This window comes from Molothrus ater, chromosome 8, assembly GCF_012460135.2.
Source record: "Molothrus ater isolate BHLD 08-10-18 breed brown headed cowbird chromosome 8, BPBGC_Mater_1.1, whole genome shotgun sequence".
Lineage (NCBI taxonomy): Eukaryota > Metazoa > Chordata > Aves > Passeriformes > Icteridae > Molothrus > Molothrus ater.
In genome coordinates, this window is record NC_050485.2 from 1253311 (window position 1) to 1269613 (window position 16303).

Here is a 16303-nt window from a genome sequence, read left to right on the forward strand (position 1 = left end):
GATGGCGGACGGGGACGCTGCGCCGCTCCGCCCGCGCGGCCCCGCCGGCCCCGGCAGCGACAGCGCCGAGCCTGCGGCCAAGCGGCACCGCCGCGGATCGGGGAGCGCCGCGCCCGCTCCGCGCCCTGACCGCGCCGCGGGGCCGCCGCCCGCCGCCGCCGCCGCCGTGCCCGCGGAGCCGCCGGGGGAGGTGGCGGCCGCGGCGGCCGATGGCGGCCGGGCGCCGCGGGAGGACGGCGGCAAGGCGGCGGCGGCGCCGCGGAGCGGCGCGGACGGTGGGGCCGGGCTGCGGGGCCTGCCCCGGGCGGAGCCGCCTCCGCGGCGGGACCAGGGGGAGGGCGCGGAGGCGGCGCCCGGCGAAGACGCGGCGGAGGCGGCCCCGGGCTGCGGGCGGGCGCAGTGTTCGAACGGGGCGGCCGCGGTGCCGGCCCCGCATCCCGGTGAGGACCGACCCCTCCCTTCTCCCCTCCCTCCCTCCGCTCCTCCGCGGCTCCCTCCTCCCCGCACGGCGCCGGCCCCGGGTGTCGCACGGGGCGCGGTGTCACGGCCGGGCGCGGGGAGCGCCGCGGGCCCGGCCCCGCACACGGAGCGAACCCCGGGGCCCTGCGGCTCCGCCGGCCGGGGCAGCGCCGGGCCCGGCCCGGTACGGCACGGCTTGTGCCGCACGGGGACAGCGGCTCGGCTTCAGCCCTGGAAACGGTTATTCTGCTGTGGTGCTGGCAACAAGTTATTAAAACGAGAAATGATAAGCCCGGTTTCCTTTTCATAATCTCTGCCGTGTTAATTATTGTATTTTTCATCCTTAGAAACTTGCACACAGGCTCAGGAGCAGCAGCCTTGACTGGTTCTTTAAAGAACTGCAAGTGACAGTCTTGGCTAAGGTTTGAGTGACTGCTGCAGAAAACTAAACTATAATCTTTCTAAATTCTTTCAGACCATATTTGAAGTGTACTGTTGGGCAGCATCACTGTGAAAGTACCTCCCAGTACAAACTGATCAGGTTTGAGTTGTGTTTTGTTGGACTTGGTAATTTTGGGCTTTTTTTTTAAAGCAGTGTTTTGGAAAGATTTATTAAAATGTATCAGCCACTGCATTCTGCCAGTACAGTCTTTACATTTTATCTTGGAATGCAGTTAAAGATACTTTATAGTAAAACTCTACTGAAACTTTTTGTCTGTGCAAAAGCAGTCCAAAAGGAACAGGTACAGAATAAACCTGGACCAGCCTCAGTATTGAAATCCTCCATTGGAGCAGCTCAGAGCTAAGCCAGTGATCTCTAACCAGTGCCTTACACGAAGCCTTTTGCTCAGGTCCCCCCGAGCCTCAGGCATGTTTTGCTGTGCCTGGTTTAGTTCTGGCCAGCATTACGCCTGCTGTCCTTTGAGAAGTACTCAGGGAGTGTTACAGTTTAAACTGTTACTTTATCCTGCTTGTATCTGTCTCTCTTTCCTAAATCCCAGGCTCTGTGGCCTGTGTGTGAGGAGCCTTTCACAATGTAAGCTTTGCTGCTTGATACAGAAGCCATGAAGGTTTCTTAAGTTAAACTTGCGCCTCACAGTTACTGATGTCTGCTAATGCACCTTTTCCTTCTTCAAAATTTTCAATATCTTCACTGACTTCATGCATAACGAGATGGAACTGAAATGCTGTAAATAAATAGATTAATAATAGTACTGTCTGTGAGCTCCTGTGGCCTTAGAAGAACAAGACAGCCAGAACCAACAACAAATTTCTGTCACTGACCTCTTTCTTTTCTAATCAAAAATAAAGTATTTATGCCAACAAGGAGAAGGACTTGAAGAAGAACACAACCTGTGAATAAAAAATGGTGGTGTTTTGTGATGTTCTTTATTTAAGAATCTAGTGGAATAACAGCTAAAATAGTGCAGGGGCTTCTTCAGTTCTTCAGATAAGAGACTGAGAACTACATTAGTGACTCTGCTTTACAGAGCATGACTGAAATTTGTTCTTTGTTTATATCTTAGATTTTCATCAACTGAATCTACAGGTGCTGAGGGTATTTCTACTAAAGCCAGTAAAAAAGGTTGAGTTGTCTAAGTTTTAATAAGCTGCTCAGGTTGGAATGTAGATTTCCCCTTCAGTGTGAGCTCAGTAACACAAGTTACTTGTGTTACAGAACAAGTGCCTTGTTCTGCCCTGGGCTGGTTCATCGAGGTCTGAGATGGAGTTAGATTGAGTTTCTCTGGCTTAGGGCCACGGGCTCAGCTGAGGTGACTGGCAGCAGACCCAGCTGCAGGGGCAAATGGATGAGAGAAACTGAGTGAAGGTGGTTCAGGGGAGCATGTTCTGTGTCACAAGTGAAATACTATAAATTGTGTATGTGGTCAGCAAATACAGCTGAGCTGCAAGGTAACACCCTCACCAAATCCTGTGAATTTGTTGTAGCAAATGAGCACTTGTGGGTTTCTTTCAAAATGCTGTTAAAATGCTCTTAAAACCTAGTCAAAGATCTGTCTGCAAGGGCAACGTTTTCATTTCACCCAGTTTTTCAATGAGCTGAATGCAGTGACAATTGTAGGGGAAAGACATTTTTAATTATACTTTTAAAAGGTTTGGATTTTTTCTATGGTGAAATATCCATAATGCCCAACACTTCAGAGAATGAGCTTTCAACAAGGTCATGCAGTCCCCTGAAGCCCAGCATTGAGGTAGCAAACCCTGCAGTAAATCTACCAACAGCTTGGAAATATATCTATAAATGTGGAGAAAAATAGACATTTTCTGTGCCTAAGTGACAAAACTGCCAATTGAGAGTGAGATTTTTGTTTTTGTGATCTGTTTGAAGATACTCCATGCCCTTGGGCTGGAGTGTAACCCCCTGCTCGTGCTGTCTTGCAGATAACTTCCTCCTCAGCGATGAAATCATAGCCAATGGCTTTCACTCCTGTGACAGTGATGAAGAAGACAGAGCCTCACATGCAAGCTCCAGTGACTGGACCCCAAGACCACGTATAGGTAGAAGCCTGGAGCATGTTCTTGGATGCTCTTTGCCTTTGAACAGTCACTTAATCCTCCCCAGTATTCAAATTATTTTTCCTGTTGCAAACATATTGGCAATTAGTGCTTCTGAACAGTTTAGAGGTGTTGGCTGTATTCTGTATGTTATTTAAGGAGTTTAAAAATGAACCCCTTGAAACTTGCTGTATTTTGATTTAAATTGTCAATGTCTTATTTTTTTTTCTTGAATAGAAATCCTGCTACAATCCCTATTAAAAGTATACACACAGGTTCACTAAATTAGACTAATTTATGGCATATTTCTATAGCCTGCCTACTTAGTGTTAACTCTTTAAGGGACAAGAAGATGATCCCTGTATGATTTTAGGACAGTGAGCCCTCATCTTGAGTGTTTTTGGAAAGATCAATCTTTTAATGGCTTGAGGAGGTAATGTCTGAAGTAATTCATGTTAGATGACCAAAAAAACCAAGAAAAATCCATGGATTTCTGGGCTCTATGTGTCTGTTTAGAGTGATGGTTTATAATACCACTGGAAAGTATGTGCATGTTTGTTGTTTGTTTGGTTTTGTTTGTTTTCAGCTTATTCCTGTAAATACCAAATGTTGGGAAAGTACAGATGGAGACACATTGTGAAAATCCCGTTGCACCTCTAAAAGAGGTTAACTTTGCTGGAAACTGGGATTTTTACTTGACTTTCTATGAAATCTTTCATGAGTTAACATAAAATAATGATAAATAAAATGCCCAGCTCTCACTTCAGAGTTTAGACCAAAATACAGGGGGTTTGATGAATGGAGCATTAAATTGGATTAATGAAACTGTACTAGCAAGCACTAGTAAATGGAACAATAACCATGATCATCTGCAGTACCTGACTCTGTTTTAAATATCTGTATTTTTTAATTTTCTTAGGTCCCTACACTTTTGTTCAGCAGCATCTTATGTTGGGTACAGACCCACGGACGATTCTGAAGGACCTGCTACCAGAAACCATCCCTCCACCTGAACTGGATGACATGACTCTGTGGCAAATTGTGATAAACATCCTTTCAGAGCCACCAAAGAGGAAGAAGAGGAAAGATATTAACACCATTGATGATGCTGTGAAACTTCTGCAGGAGTGCAAGAAGATCATGGTCTTGACTGGAGCTGGGGTAGGTACTGCTGCAGCGTTGGTGTGCAAATGTGAAACCAGGTTGGTTCAGTGCAGCATGCAGGGGTGGGAGCAAGGCACTGTGCTGGGGGGAGAGTCCAGCCCACTGCAGGGACTGCAGCTTCCACTGGAAATAACTCCATCTCTCTTCTCAGAACAAAATATTCTTAGACATAGAAACTTGTGAACAGCTGCTCCCGTGCAAAACAGTTACAGAATGAGAGCACTTTACCTGTCCAGAACTTTTTCTATCCTAGTCTTCAGACAAAGGGGATGGCTTTTGTAAACAAAATCCCAGTGGATCTCTTAAAATCCCAGATGGAGCTTGAGGGACTGGAAGAATAGGATTAGAAAAGAGTTGGGGGTCTGAGGAGGAGTATGATCAATCATAGGGACAGTTTGATCGGATTTCTGCAGACTGAATGTTACTTTCAGCACATGGTGCTTTGTGATGGTGATAAAGTTACTCACTGACTAAAGAACATTTCTGCACGGCTGCACATTTGCAGCTCAGTACCTGTGCACCAGATCATTTCTTGCTTCTGTTGTTCACACACAGATGGTGTGACACGACTCAGAGCAGATGAGTGATTCAAATCAACTTTTACAAGAGCGCTGCTACTCCCAATCCTGCTCTCTCCATACTTGCATACACCTGTTTCTCCTCCTCTTCCCATGCTATTTTGGGGTAGTCTGAGACAATGGTTTCAGTCCTTATTGACTATTACAATGCTTTGATAAGCAATGTTTATCAATAAACAACTTCTATCAAAAGGGGTTTATTCTTCAGAAGCAAGAATATATATTTATTAAAAGCAAGACTATTCTGTTACTGTGTTAGCATGTAAAAAAAATTTAAAATATCAACTACCATATCTAAGCCTGAGTTGGCAGATCAGTGAACAATTAATAACTAAATTTAATGCAATAATGCTCTAAATTTTTGTTCACATCTTACAAAACTTCCAGTGGTAAAAGCAAGTTCTGGTATCCTGTTACTACCTGTGCAGACTGTACTAAAGGGATTTTTGTCCACTTGTCAGATTTTGTTTCTGTGCCATTTCTCCTGATTGTGATTTGGGAATTGTTATATTGGACCAAAAAAAAAAAAAAGAAAGAAAATAAATACAGAGAACTCAGGCTGGTTTTGTTCTTAATGTTTCTGAGCACTGAGCATACAGAAATGTGGTTTCCCAGAACAACACTTTATGGTCCAATATGTAGTTTCACTTATTTCAGATTGCAACAATATATTTCAGGTATCAGTGTCTTGTGGAATACCTGACTTTAGATCCAGAGATGGCATCTATGCACGCCTTGCTGTGGACTTCCCAGACCTTCCAGATCCTCAAGCAATGTTTGATATAGAATACTTCAGAAAGGACCCCAGGCCGTTTTTTAAGTTTGCAAAGGTATGGTTTTCCAGCAGTTCTTGTCTTGGTCGTAAAGGCAGATGACAATATTAAAATGCATAACTCTGATAAAAACTAGAAACTGCTCAGCAACATTCTCTCTCTTTTTCAAGCTTATTTTACTGTTCCTGTTGTAAGTTCATGATATAAACAACCATTTCAGATGGTTGAAAAGATCTCAGTGATATTAAACAGTATCAAAAGCAGTGATTATGTCTCTTAGATAAGAAGGAATTGTAGAAACTGTAGACATATGGAGAAACAAAAAAAAAAAGACCAAACCAAATTGCATTTAGTCTTTACTTTCCTTGGGACCAAAAAGAAATCAAACCCAAGACATAAGAATTTCTATAGGACCAGTGAGAACTTGTGAAAATCAATCACCACTGGTTGTGCTCATTCTTTCTTCCATTTGCTAACAGTTCATACTACTGGTCTGTCCTGTTACAAAGATTGGAAAAGAAAACCCAGTGCATTCTTTCTCTGCTTGGCTTTCTCTGAAAGCCTTCTATCCAGATACTAACAAATTTCGATGCTCATTAGTATACTTGGTTCCTTTGGGCTTTAATATTAAAAAAACACCACCCCCACAAACAAAAACCCACCCCAAACCAAAAAACACCACAGCAAGCAAAAAAATCAACTTACTTGAAACCTGTCTACACACAGCTTTTACCAGAAAAGTCCAAATCTAACTTAGCTGATACTTTTTACTTTTCTGCTTTTCCACTTCTCCTCTTCCTTTTCTGTCTATCAGAATACATGTTTCTAGTAACAAATATTGAGGTCACTCGACACTTAACAAAGGCGAGAAAGCTTTCCTATTTCATAATTCTCAAAACCAGAAAAAGATCTGAACATTGCTTTTATGCTGTGTAGAACCAAAGTCCCAGCTTGCAGGGAGCAGTTCCTCCTGCCAGGCTGAGGAGCTGAGCAGTGGGAGAGGAGCTGGATCCAGGGCAGTGGCCAAGGGCACAGGGAGGGACCAGGGGAAGGGCTCTGGGATGGCTGGGACAGTGCCCAGCTCAGGTAAACTCTGTATCCACATCCAGTGTCTAATGTGCTGCTGAATTCCCCAGGAAATCTACCCAGGACAGTTCCAGCCATCTCTCTGTCACAAGTTCATCGCTTTGATGGATAAAGAAGGAAAACTCCTTCGCAACTACACTCAGAACATAGACACACTGGAGCAGGTGGCAGGGATCCAAAGGATAATCCAGTGCCATGGTTAGTGTGTTTAGTTTCACTTATGTTCCCTGTGGGAATTCTTACTGGTGCATGTGACAGGGTAATCACTGTTGGAATTAAACTTTCTTTCCTGAATTTCTGTCTCTTGCCAACAAATATTCTGATTTTTAAATGCTGAAGTTTTGTTTTAGACAGCTTACATATTTAAATCAGAAGTGTTTCAAGTTGAAATAACTCCTTTTGGGAATTGAGCTTGATGAAGGGTCTGTGTATCAGTGAAGATCCACACCCTGTTGGCACAAGCTTAGACTGTAACTTCTAAAATGCATTTGGTGCTTCTTGATCTCTGTGACAACATGACATGGAAACCAGTCTTGCCATAGGTCCCTCTCACTGCCCATTCCATTTCATTCCTCCTATGAAATGGGAGTCTGAGTGTTATCTGATTCTTTATTTAGGTTATATTCCACTGAAATCTGAAAATATCCTGACACTTCAGTGACTCCACCTCATGTATAAAACATTGAGCATTAATCACCAGTTCAGTTGAACTGAAGATCATCTTGTTACACCTTCAGTGTCATACAGATTCTGTAATTATGAAGCCTAATTAAGTGGAATTGCTTTAATTGCTTGATACAAATGCTTTCCGTTTTCAAGGGCTTGCATATGTCAAGCTGAAAGTCCAAGGATTAATTTTCAAGAAAAGTATTCAGAAAATTAGTTCTTAAATGCATGTTTGGATCATTTAGTGAACTTCAGACACATAAATCATCTAAAAGCAGCACTGGCATGTTTGTAAAGCCCATCCATCTAATTGCACCTTTGCCAGGGGCCAGACTCTCATGGTTTCCATACCTCCAAGGCTCAGCTCAGTGCAGATCTGTGGGGTTGGATTCTCCAGGCAGAGCAAGCACAGTGCTCTGAACAGAGCCCAGGCAGCACACAGCACTCTGCCAGTCAGCTCCCAGCCCCAGGGCTGGTTTCCATCTGTGCTCAGTGTGTCACACGTTTTCTTTTGGCTGCCATTTCATCTGAGGCATTTATCACAAACCCCTTACCTGGCTGGGTTTTTGCACATCACTGCTGTGCTCAAGCTCCCCATTTTTACAGTTGCACACTGCAGGGATGGATCACAGACCATCTTTAGTGTCTGTCCTGTATAAGGTGATTCTGAATGACAGAGATGCTTTAAAAGCATCTGCACTTGGAGATTTTGAGGCCTTTGAAAATTAGCAAAGGTTGTTTTGAGCCCACCAAGCTTTATCTGACCTACAGCTGCTGCTCTTTAACAAATGGTTGTTGCCTAATGATGGTGGCTGGAGAGAAACCAAAACTCTTCTGTGGGGGCTCACACTGCTCTACTTATTCTACTTTTTCCTGTGGCTGGGGCAATGGCAAGTTAATCATGAGGAGTTAAAAAAGAACCTTGCAGTGATTTGGGGAGTTCTTATGTGAACCTTCAGCCCCATCTGTCACTGCACACCTACAGTACAGTTCCTCCTATGAGAACTGTGGTGTCTGAGATGCATTCTGCTGTTTTTAAAATGGCTCTTGCATTCAACCCATGCATCTGAAATTAGATTGTATTCCTTGCCATTGCTGGAGCTGAGTGAGCAGAGGCTGTGGCCTGGGAATGGCTCATGCATGGGCACCAGACTTCTGCTGGTGAACAATAATTCACATTATGGAGTTGCAGAGAAGTGCAGCAGATGCCTCTGAGTTGGGTCTGTGAGCCTGACAGACATCCCTAACGTGCTGTAAGAAGCTCTGAATTATTACAATCAGCTAATTAGAATGAGCCAATAACTGTCACACCTCCCATAGTCCTTGGAATCCCTCACTCTGGGGAGCTGCAGTGCTGAGCAAGGTTTCAGAAGCTGTGCTGTTTGCAGGCCTGCAGTGATCAGCAGAGCTGAGCTGCCAGTTGCTCATAAATGATCTGCTCCAGGTTTTTCTGTGCTTTCACTCTCTTTGTCTTACCCAGATACAATACCCTGAAAGCATATTGTCTTTCCTAATGTATTTCCTCAGTTATTCTGTGCTCTGTGGGTTCCTGTGCTGCTGATGCTGTGCAGCACCACTGCTGTGTAACAAGAAGGGCAATTTCTGTTCTCTGCTCCTTGTCTGTGCTTGCACAGCTCAGGGGAATGAGAGGACACAGAATCATTTGTGTTGGCATGCATGTGGTACATGGCTACTCCTAAAACAAGATTTCTGCTGACTAACACCTAGAACAGCAACAACTCTAGTATTACAAGGATCTCCTCTTAATTTTACATTACCTTTTTTAATGCCTGATTTCTGTAGCACTGCAACATAACAGCCTTTTTGTCAAAACAGCTTGGGCTTAAGACCAAATCTGAATCACTAAAAATCCTGATGCTACCATTCGGGTTTTTCCCCTCAGGTTCCTTTGCAACAGCTTCCTGCCTGATCTGTAAATACAAAGTTGATTGTGAAGTTGTTCGAGGAGATATTTTCAATCAGGTAAAAAATCTACTTTAACTCACTGCAGCTTTCTAATAAGTAATTAACTCAAAAACACCCCACACCAAACCCTGAACCATCATACTGGGATTGCTTACAAGATCTGCTTTTAAAAGCCTCCATATCTCTGCATGTATTTCAAAGAAGTGCCTCTCTGTATTTTAGCATTTCCTCTGGTATTTAGAAGTATACTCAAATACCATACTGCAAAAATTAGGTAATGGCAAAAATCAGAACAAAACCTTAAGAGTCCATTTTTAATGGCTCCTCTGATAAAAAGTAGAGGTTTAATGGTAAGCAAAAAGCTGGATTTATACCTAGTTTGTGTTGATCTGAACTTATAGTCACACTGAGAAAGCATTCTTAACCTTTTATAACACTGGATGCTCTTTGAGCATTTTCCTTTACTGAAAACGTGTTTCAAACAGCAGCTGATACATGGAGGAATTGCTAACCACAGAGCAGGCTAGAGCAAGGATCAAATGGGGTGTTGGTGTTCCTAGGACTCCTGAACTATTCCATGTTCCAAACTCCCCATGTCTGGGTGTCAAGTGACCTGGGAGCAAGGCAGGAGTTGGTTCTGCTCTGTCAGAGCAGAGGAACCTTTGACCTGGAGAGACCCTCTCTGCCTTTGCTCTTCTTCCCCTTCTTTTGAAGGAGCAGAGGAGATGATTCTGTGATCAAAATGATCTTGTTTATGCAAATGAAAGAGGACTCTCCACAGGCTCATTGGTTTTTTTGATAAATGCTTCAGAGTCCACAGTTGCAACTTTAGATGAGAAACATGGAAGGGATGTAAATCCTTCAGGCATTACATTTGAAATGGAATTCATTGAAAGCCTTTCAGAAGAGATGTTTGAGTTAAAGCTTTAAGAAATGTGAATCTCATAAGCCTGAAGCCTTGTAACACTGAATTACTGAATGTGAAATTTGGTTTACTCTGCTATTAAGAATAGTATTTTTAAGAACATCCTACAGATATTTTTAGCTCCTTTACCTCCAGAGCCAGCTGGCTGGAGTTAGATTTTCTCTTTCTAATATATAAAGATCTGAGGGGAAAGTTCAAGACTCATTTTAGCCATCTGCTCCTTTTTGGGGAATCCTTTAGGTGGTTTCCCTTGACTGTGGGATTATTGAGTGCTTTCTTGCTTGGGTGCAGGGTGAAGGTTTCCACCACACCAGTTCCTAGCTCTTGTGCCAAATTCTTCTTATCCCACAAGGCATCCATCCCAAAAGGCTTTTTTTTTGTTCAAACACTGGAATTTTTGGGAAAGATCATTTGACACTAGAGGAAGACCTTCTACTTGTGATATTTTCTAATTTGGAGAGTATTGTCTTCTGTCCCACTGCAGGCATCCATAAAATTAATTCTTTCATTTAAACTTACAACATTCTATATTATTTTTTCTGCAGCTGTTCTCTGTATAGTAGGGACTTGTCATTTAAATGTCAGTTTTCAGGTATTTTTCTATTCCAATAAGTAATGTACATATCTTTTCACCTTTCTAGCTCTAATTTGTAGCTTGTGATGGTTTCTGTATGATTGCAGCTCCTTGGATTTATTGTGAAGTCTTATATTTTAGCACTACAGCTGAAAAAACTTGTACTATTAGAAGGAAATTGCTCAGTATTGTGTGTAGCTCTTTCACTCACCTTCTTGCTTTTCTTCTCTCTTAAAAAGTCTTTAGATAGGGAAGAATTGAAAGAGGTCCCAAAGATCAGAAAACTCCCTGGCTCAGGAAAAAAGGGAATCTACTTCTCCACAAATCTAACTAGTGGCCACTTTGGTTAGTGAAGCAGGATTCTCCTCTGTTTCTGAGGAATTAGAAAAGTTTAAAATGGAGACCAAGCAAGTTCTGGCCTCTGTTCTTGTCCTGGATGCTCTTAGCCAGCTACCTGCCACAGTGCCCTGTACTTTTGTGGGTGCAACACCTGTAACCTTTTGGAGGAGAAACTCCTGCTGTGGCACATGTGGTGTTTCAGAGGGCAGCCCTGCAGGCAGTAGCAGGGGCTGGGAGGTGTCAGTGTTTCAGAGGGCAGCCCTGCAGGCAGTAGCAGGGGCTGGGAGGTGTCAGTGTTTCAGAGGGCAGCCCTGCAGGCAGTAGCAGGGGCTGGGAGGTGTCAGTGTTTTGGAGGGCAGCCCTGCAGGCAGTAGCAGGGGCTGGGAGGTGTCAGTGTTTCGGAGGGCAGCCCTGCAGGCAGTAGCAGGGGCTGGGAGGTGTCAGTGTTTCGGAGGGCAGCCCTGCAGGCAGTAGCAGGGGCTGGGAGGTGTCAGTGTTTCAGAGGGCAGCCCTGCAGTAACAGGGACTGGGAGGTGTCAGTGTTTCAGAGGGCAGCCCTGCAGGCAGTAGCAGGTCCTGGGAGGTGTCAGTGTTTCAGAGGGCAGCCCTGCAGTAACAGGGACTGGGAGGTGTCAGTGTTTCGGAGGGCAGCCCTGCAGGCAGTAACAGGGACTGGGAGGTGTCAGTGTTTCAGAGGGCAGCCCTGCAGTAACAGGGGCTGGGAGGTGTCAGTGTTTCAGAGGGCAGCCCTGCAGGCAGTAGCAGGGGCTGGGAGGTGTCGGTGTTTCAGAGGGCAGCCCTGCAGGCAGTAACAGGGGCTGGGAGGTGTCAGTGTTTCGGAGGGCAGCCCTGCAGGCAGTAACTGGCTGCTGTGTGCAGGTGGTGCCCCGCTGTCCCCGCTGTCCCCCCGAGGAGCCGCTGGCCATCATGAAGCCGGACATTGTGTTCTTTGGGGAGAACCTGCCTGAGCAGTTCCACCGTGCCATGAAGTACGACAAAAATGAAGTGGATCTCCTCATTGTCATTGGGTCTTCACTCAAAGTAAGACCAGTAGCATTGATCCCAAGTAAGTGACTGTCTCTGGTAATATTTTCTTTACAAATTTTGGATCAGAAGTGGGATTCTCAGTTAACGAACTCCACGCTCTTAGAAACATCTTGGCTCAATTCAGTGAGCACCACTAAATTGTAAGACGAAAGCTTGCCTATATAAAGCTGAAATGCAAAATTGAGAAGGTAACAAATTCTAAATGCTTTTTCTGCACTCCAGGTAGATCTCAAGGTAAGTAAATTATTATCTGAAAAACTGCTCTCTCAAACCTGAATGACTCCATTCTAAGATTCATTTCTCTCCGTGCTTGCGAAATGCTTTAGTAAGGCTTGAAGGCTTTAGAAAGGAAGCATCTCAAAAGCAGTAATTCCTCATGTGCACTTAGGTACATAAAACAGATGCACAAAATCAACATAATTTGAAGATATTATAGTACTAATTTTAGTCTTTAATATTACTGTAGCCAGTATTTCTGTGCATATGTTTCTCAGTGATTGAGAAATGCTTTTAACTGGAAAAAATGGGGGGGAAAATCCCATCTAAGCAGGCTACAGTAGGCACAGCATCTCAAACCACCGTTGTTAAATTTGGGACTGGCTTGCCTTCTTCCTGACCTGGCTGGTTTTTTGTCTTTGTTCAAGTGAAGGCATGAAGAGAAGCCTGAGCTTTCTCAGTCGGTCTATGCTGGAAGTAAAACCCAAGTGACTACCTTTGAATTCTCTTTTCCATCTATAGGTTCCATCCCCCATGAAGTGCCTCAGATCTTAATTAATAGGGAACCTTTGCCTCATCTACACTTTGACGTGGAGCTTCTCGGAGACTGTGATGTTATTATTAATGAATTGTGTCAGAGGCTGGGTAGTGAATACACAAAACTTTGCTACAACTCGGTCAAACTCTCGGAAATCACAGAGAAGCCTCCACGGCCGCACAAGGAGCTGGAAGCGCTCTCGGCTGAGCTCCCACCAACCCCTCTGAACATTTCAGAAGGCTCCAGCTCACCAGGAAGGATGAGCCCACCCGATACTGCCGTGGTGTCACAACACCCACCTGAATGTAAGCTAGAAAACTGTGAGCCTGCCTCTGAAACTAAAGGGACCTGCTCAGAGGAGACGCTTCAGGACACACAGGTGTCATCAGAAAACCCTGAAAATCCTGCTAGTGAGCTAATGAACTCTGAAACAATGAAGGAAAATGGATCTAATGATGGAGAAAATAAAGAAAAGAGTGAAATATTGAAGAAGTGTTGGGTAAACAGATCTGCAAAAGAACAGATTAGCAAAAGGCTGGATGGTAAGTGTTAATGCTTTTCAGTATTTTACTTCCTTTTGGCTGATACATTTATGCTAGACTTAATTTAAAGTGATAAAAAGTTACTCTTGAGACAGTGGGTTTTGTGGCTATTTTTGTTCAGACAAGGGTCTACGTAACTCTCATTGAACCATTTATTTCTTTTGGAGAAGCCAGTAGGAAATACTTTTTCTATTTCATAATAGGTTTAAAAATCAGTGATTACATACTCACCTAAAAGATTAAAGTTTAGGAGGTTGAAGGTAGGTATCAAAAAATAAATCCCTTCGTAACATTTTCAAATGCATTTTCAGAAAAGTTAGTTTGATCCTGAGGTGTTCAGAAGCTGGTCACAGTAGAGCGTGATTTGGTATTGCAGTAGAGCTGGAAGACAAAGTAATGACAGGACTTAAAAATCTCACAGCTGGAGTGAGGCACGTTTTTAAGGAAAGTTTAGACTTTCCAAGGAAGCCCTCCAGTGTGCAGTCTTGTAACTGATGTAAGGAGTCAGGAATTAAAGTGCAATTTTCTAGAGGAAAGGCTGGGTTTAGACTTTGATGCTCCATGCAGGGGCTCCTGTTCTGTCATAGGTAGAGGAAGTCTAGCTGGGAATGTGTTCCCATAAAACAGCTGCTGAACAATCAGCATAAATTCTCTTTGGTGCCAGAGGGAGGTGGAGGAGGAACACTGAGTTTCCAGTGAAGCATTTCTTCTGTCCTTCGTAATAAATACACACACGTGGGCATAAATGCCTTTTCTTGTCATCTGATTTGTCAGTTGTCACTGTTGAAAACAGATCTATGCAGGCACCTTTTAACCACAAGCTTTTGTATCCAGCATGTCCCTGACTGTTCACATCCTGTTGCAGGTTCCCAGTATCTGTTCCTGCCACCCAACCGCTACATCTTCCACGGTGCTGAGGTGTACTCGGATTCCGAGGACGACATCATCTCCTCCAGCTCCTGCGGCAGCAGCAGCGAGAGCGGCTCGTGCCGCAGCCAGAGCTTGGATGTGGAGGATGAGAGTGAGATGGAGGAGTTTTACAATGGCATAGAGGATGAGGATGCTCCCGAGCGGGAAGAGGAGCCTGGATTCGGGGAGGATGGAGCTGAGCAGGAGGAGTTGGCAGCTGAGGAATCAGCCGAGACCAGCGAAGCTGCAGGGATGGAGCATCCGAGCAACGCGCTGTGAAGTGATCGCTGACTGGTTACAGGAACTTCCCACCAGCAATAGGAGCTTTGGCATGTCAGAATGAATGTTTACGTCTGAATTTAGAGCAACAAAACCATAAGGATGTAGTGTTTATAAATAACTAAAACAGATTTTCATGCTTAGTTTTTTACCTTTTTCAATAAAAATCTATTACTGCGCACTCAACACTAACTCATCTTTTTTTTAAGGTACTAGGATTATCTAAACAACTGTCACTATGTTCACTTTTAAGTTCATCTGTCTGATCAGGCATCCATGTATATAATACATATTTTTGCTTAATAAATTTCAGCTTATATTATTTTTAAACAGTTTTGAAAAAGCCATTGGAATGTTAAACTAATATAAAGGGAACAGCTAATTTAGACCAAAGAATGGTATTTTCACACCTCTTGCTTTGTAACACTTTGGTTTATTTAAAATCTTCTTACGCTTCTGCTGAACCTTTCATTCACGCCTAGTCTGTCATTAAACACTGGCATTTTCTAAGACCTACTGTGGCAGCTAATTTTTTTTTGCTTTAACAGTTCCTTTGTATGTTTGAGACAAACCTAATTGCAAGCAGATAGCGAGATGGAAACAAGACAGCAGCACTTGAGGAATCCAATGGTTTTTAGATTGATCAAGAAGTGCTGTGAAAATGCTGAGGTTGCTGAGTGTTTGACTTCCTGTGGACATGAAACGTTGTTGACATTGGCTCCCTAGCAGTGAGAATCCAGCATTTTAAACAGAAAGGATCCCCCCAGTCAGAGGCTGTCACGCTGGACCCAGCGGCCACATCTAGAGCAGATTGCTTTATAAATAGCATTTGAGGAATTGCCAAGGCTCCTGTGTGGAACAGAGTTGAGAAGAGTGTTCCTCCCAGTGTGAGAAGGCGCAGAAATGAAGCTCTTCCTCTGTGCTCACGGATGCACCAAGCCCAGGAGAGACTGACTCCAGTGGTGGGAGTCTCTGTTTATGCTGCCAAGGAGCTCCACGTGGATTAATTCCTGCTGGCCTGAGCTCCTGACTGAGCTGGGAAATCTCCTCCAGCTGCCAGCTCCACCCTGGACACGACAGCAAAGCGGCTTCTCCCACTCTGCTCTCTCAAGTGCGAGGCTGCCTTAAAACTGGATGTTGCAAATGTTCAAGTGCAGATTGTTTCCAAGCCTTTAGAACTATTTTGTACAATTGCACAGTGCAGTAGTCAGTGAAACAGCATTTTTCTATAAACCACTTTTTCAACATTGGCCCAAATGAACTCAACGATGTAGATTATTCATATATTTTGCTTTAATATTTATTACATTTTGGAAGATGTATAGTAGCTGTTCTTTGAACATAAACCAACAGTTAATAAATATTTAAGAACAGCCTCCTGTATTCATCGGGAAATGTTGGCATGTCGTCTCATTGTCCAAATTTAACACAGCTCTTATTTGGCTACATTAAAGAATGCAATATGTTTAGTTTTCACTTGCATGTCACAATGTATTAGTTTGTGCTATAGGAGATATTTTAAATTGAAATACTTTGTTTTAAATTATTTTTACAGTGAGGATTGGTTTCTGCTCTTTTATATTGTATATAGTGTCTTTTATGTAATCTACTGGCATATGTTTTGTAGAAGACTGTTTAAAATGACTGGCTATCTTCCTGCAACTTTTGAAATACAAAACCAGTGTTTTATACTCGTACACTCTGTTCTAAAGTCTATTAAAATTGTCATTTGATTTCTGGTTTCCATTAATTTCTAGCTATACCTTAC

At 43.6% G+C, this 16303-nt stretch overlaps 1 protein-coding gene across 1 annotated transcript; it reads left to right on the forward strand.

The window, feature by feature from the left end:
- The first annotated feature begins 1 nt into the window (after position 1).
- SIRT1 (sirtuin 1) lies at positions 2–16268 on the forward strand. The gene is made up of 9 exons (XM_036385737.1): positions 2–440; positions 2860–2976; positions 3893–4134; positions 5393–5545; positions 6625–6772; positions 9144–9223; positions 11884–12070; positions 12790–13347; positions 14213–16268. The coding sequence occupies exons 1-9, from the start codon at positions 2–4 to the stop codon at positions 14533–14535; spliced, it is 2247 nt and encodes a 748-aa protein (XP_036241630.1). The 3' UTR covers positions 14536–16268.
- Positions 16269–16303: the final 35 nt, after the last annotated feature.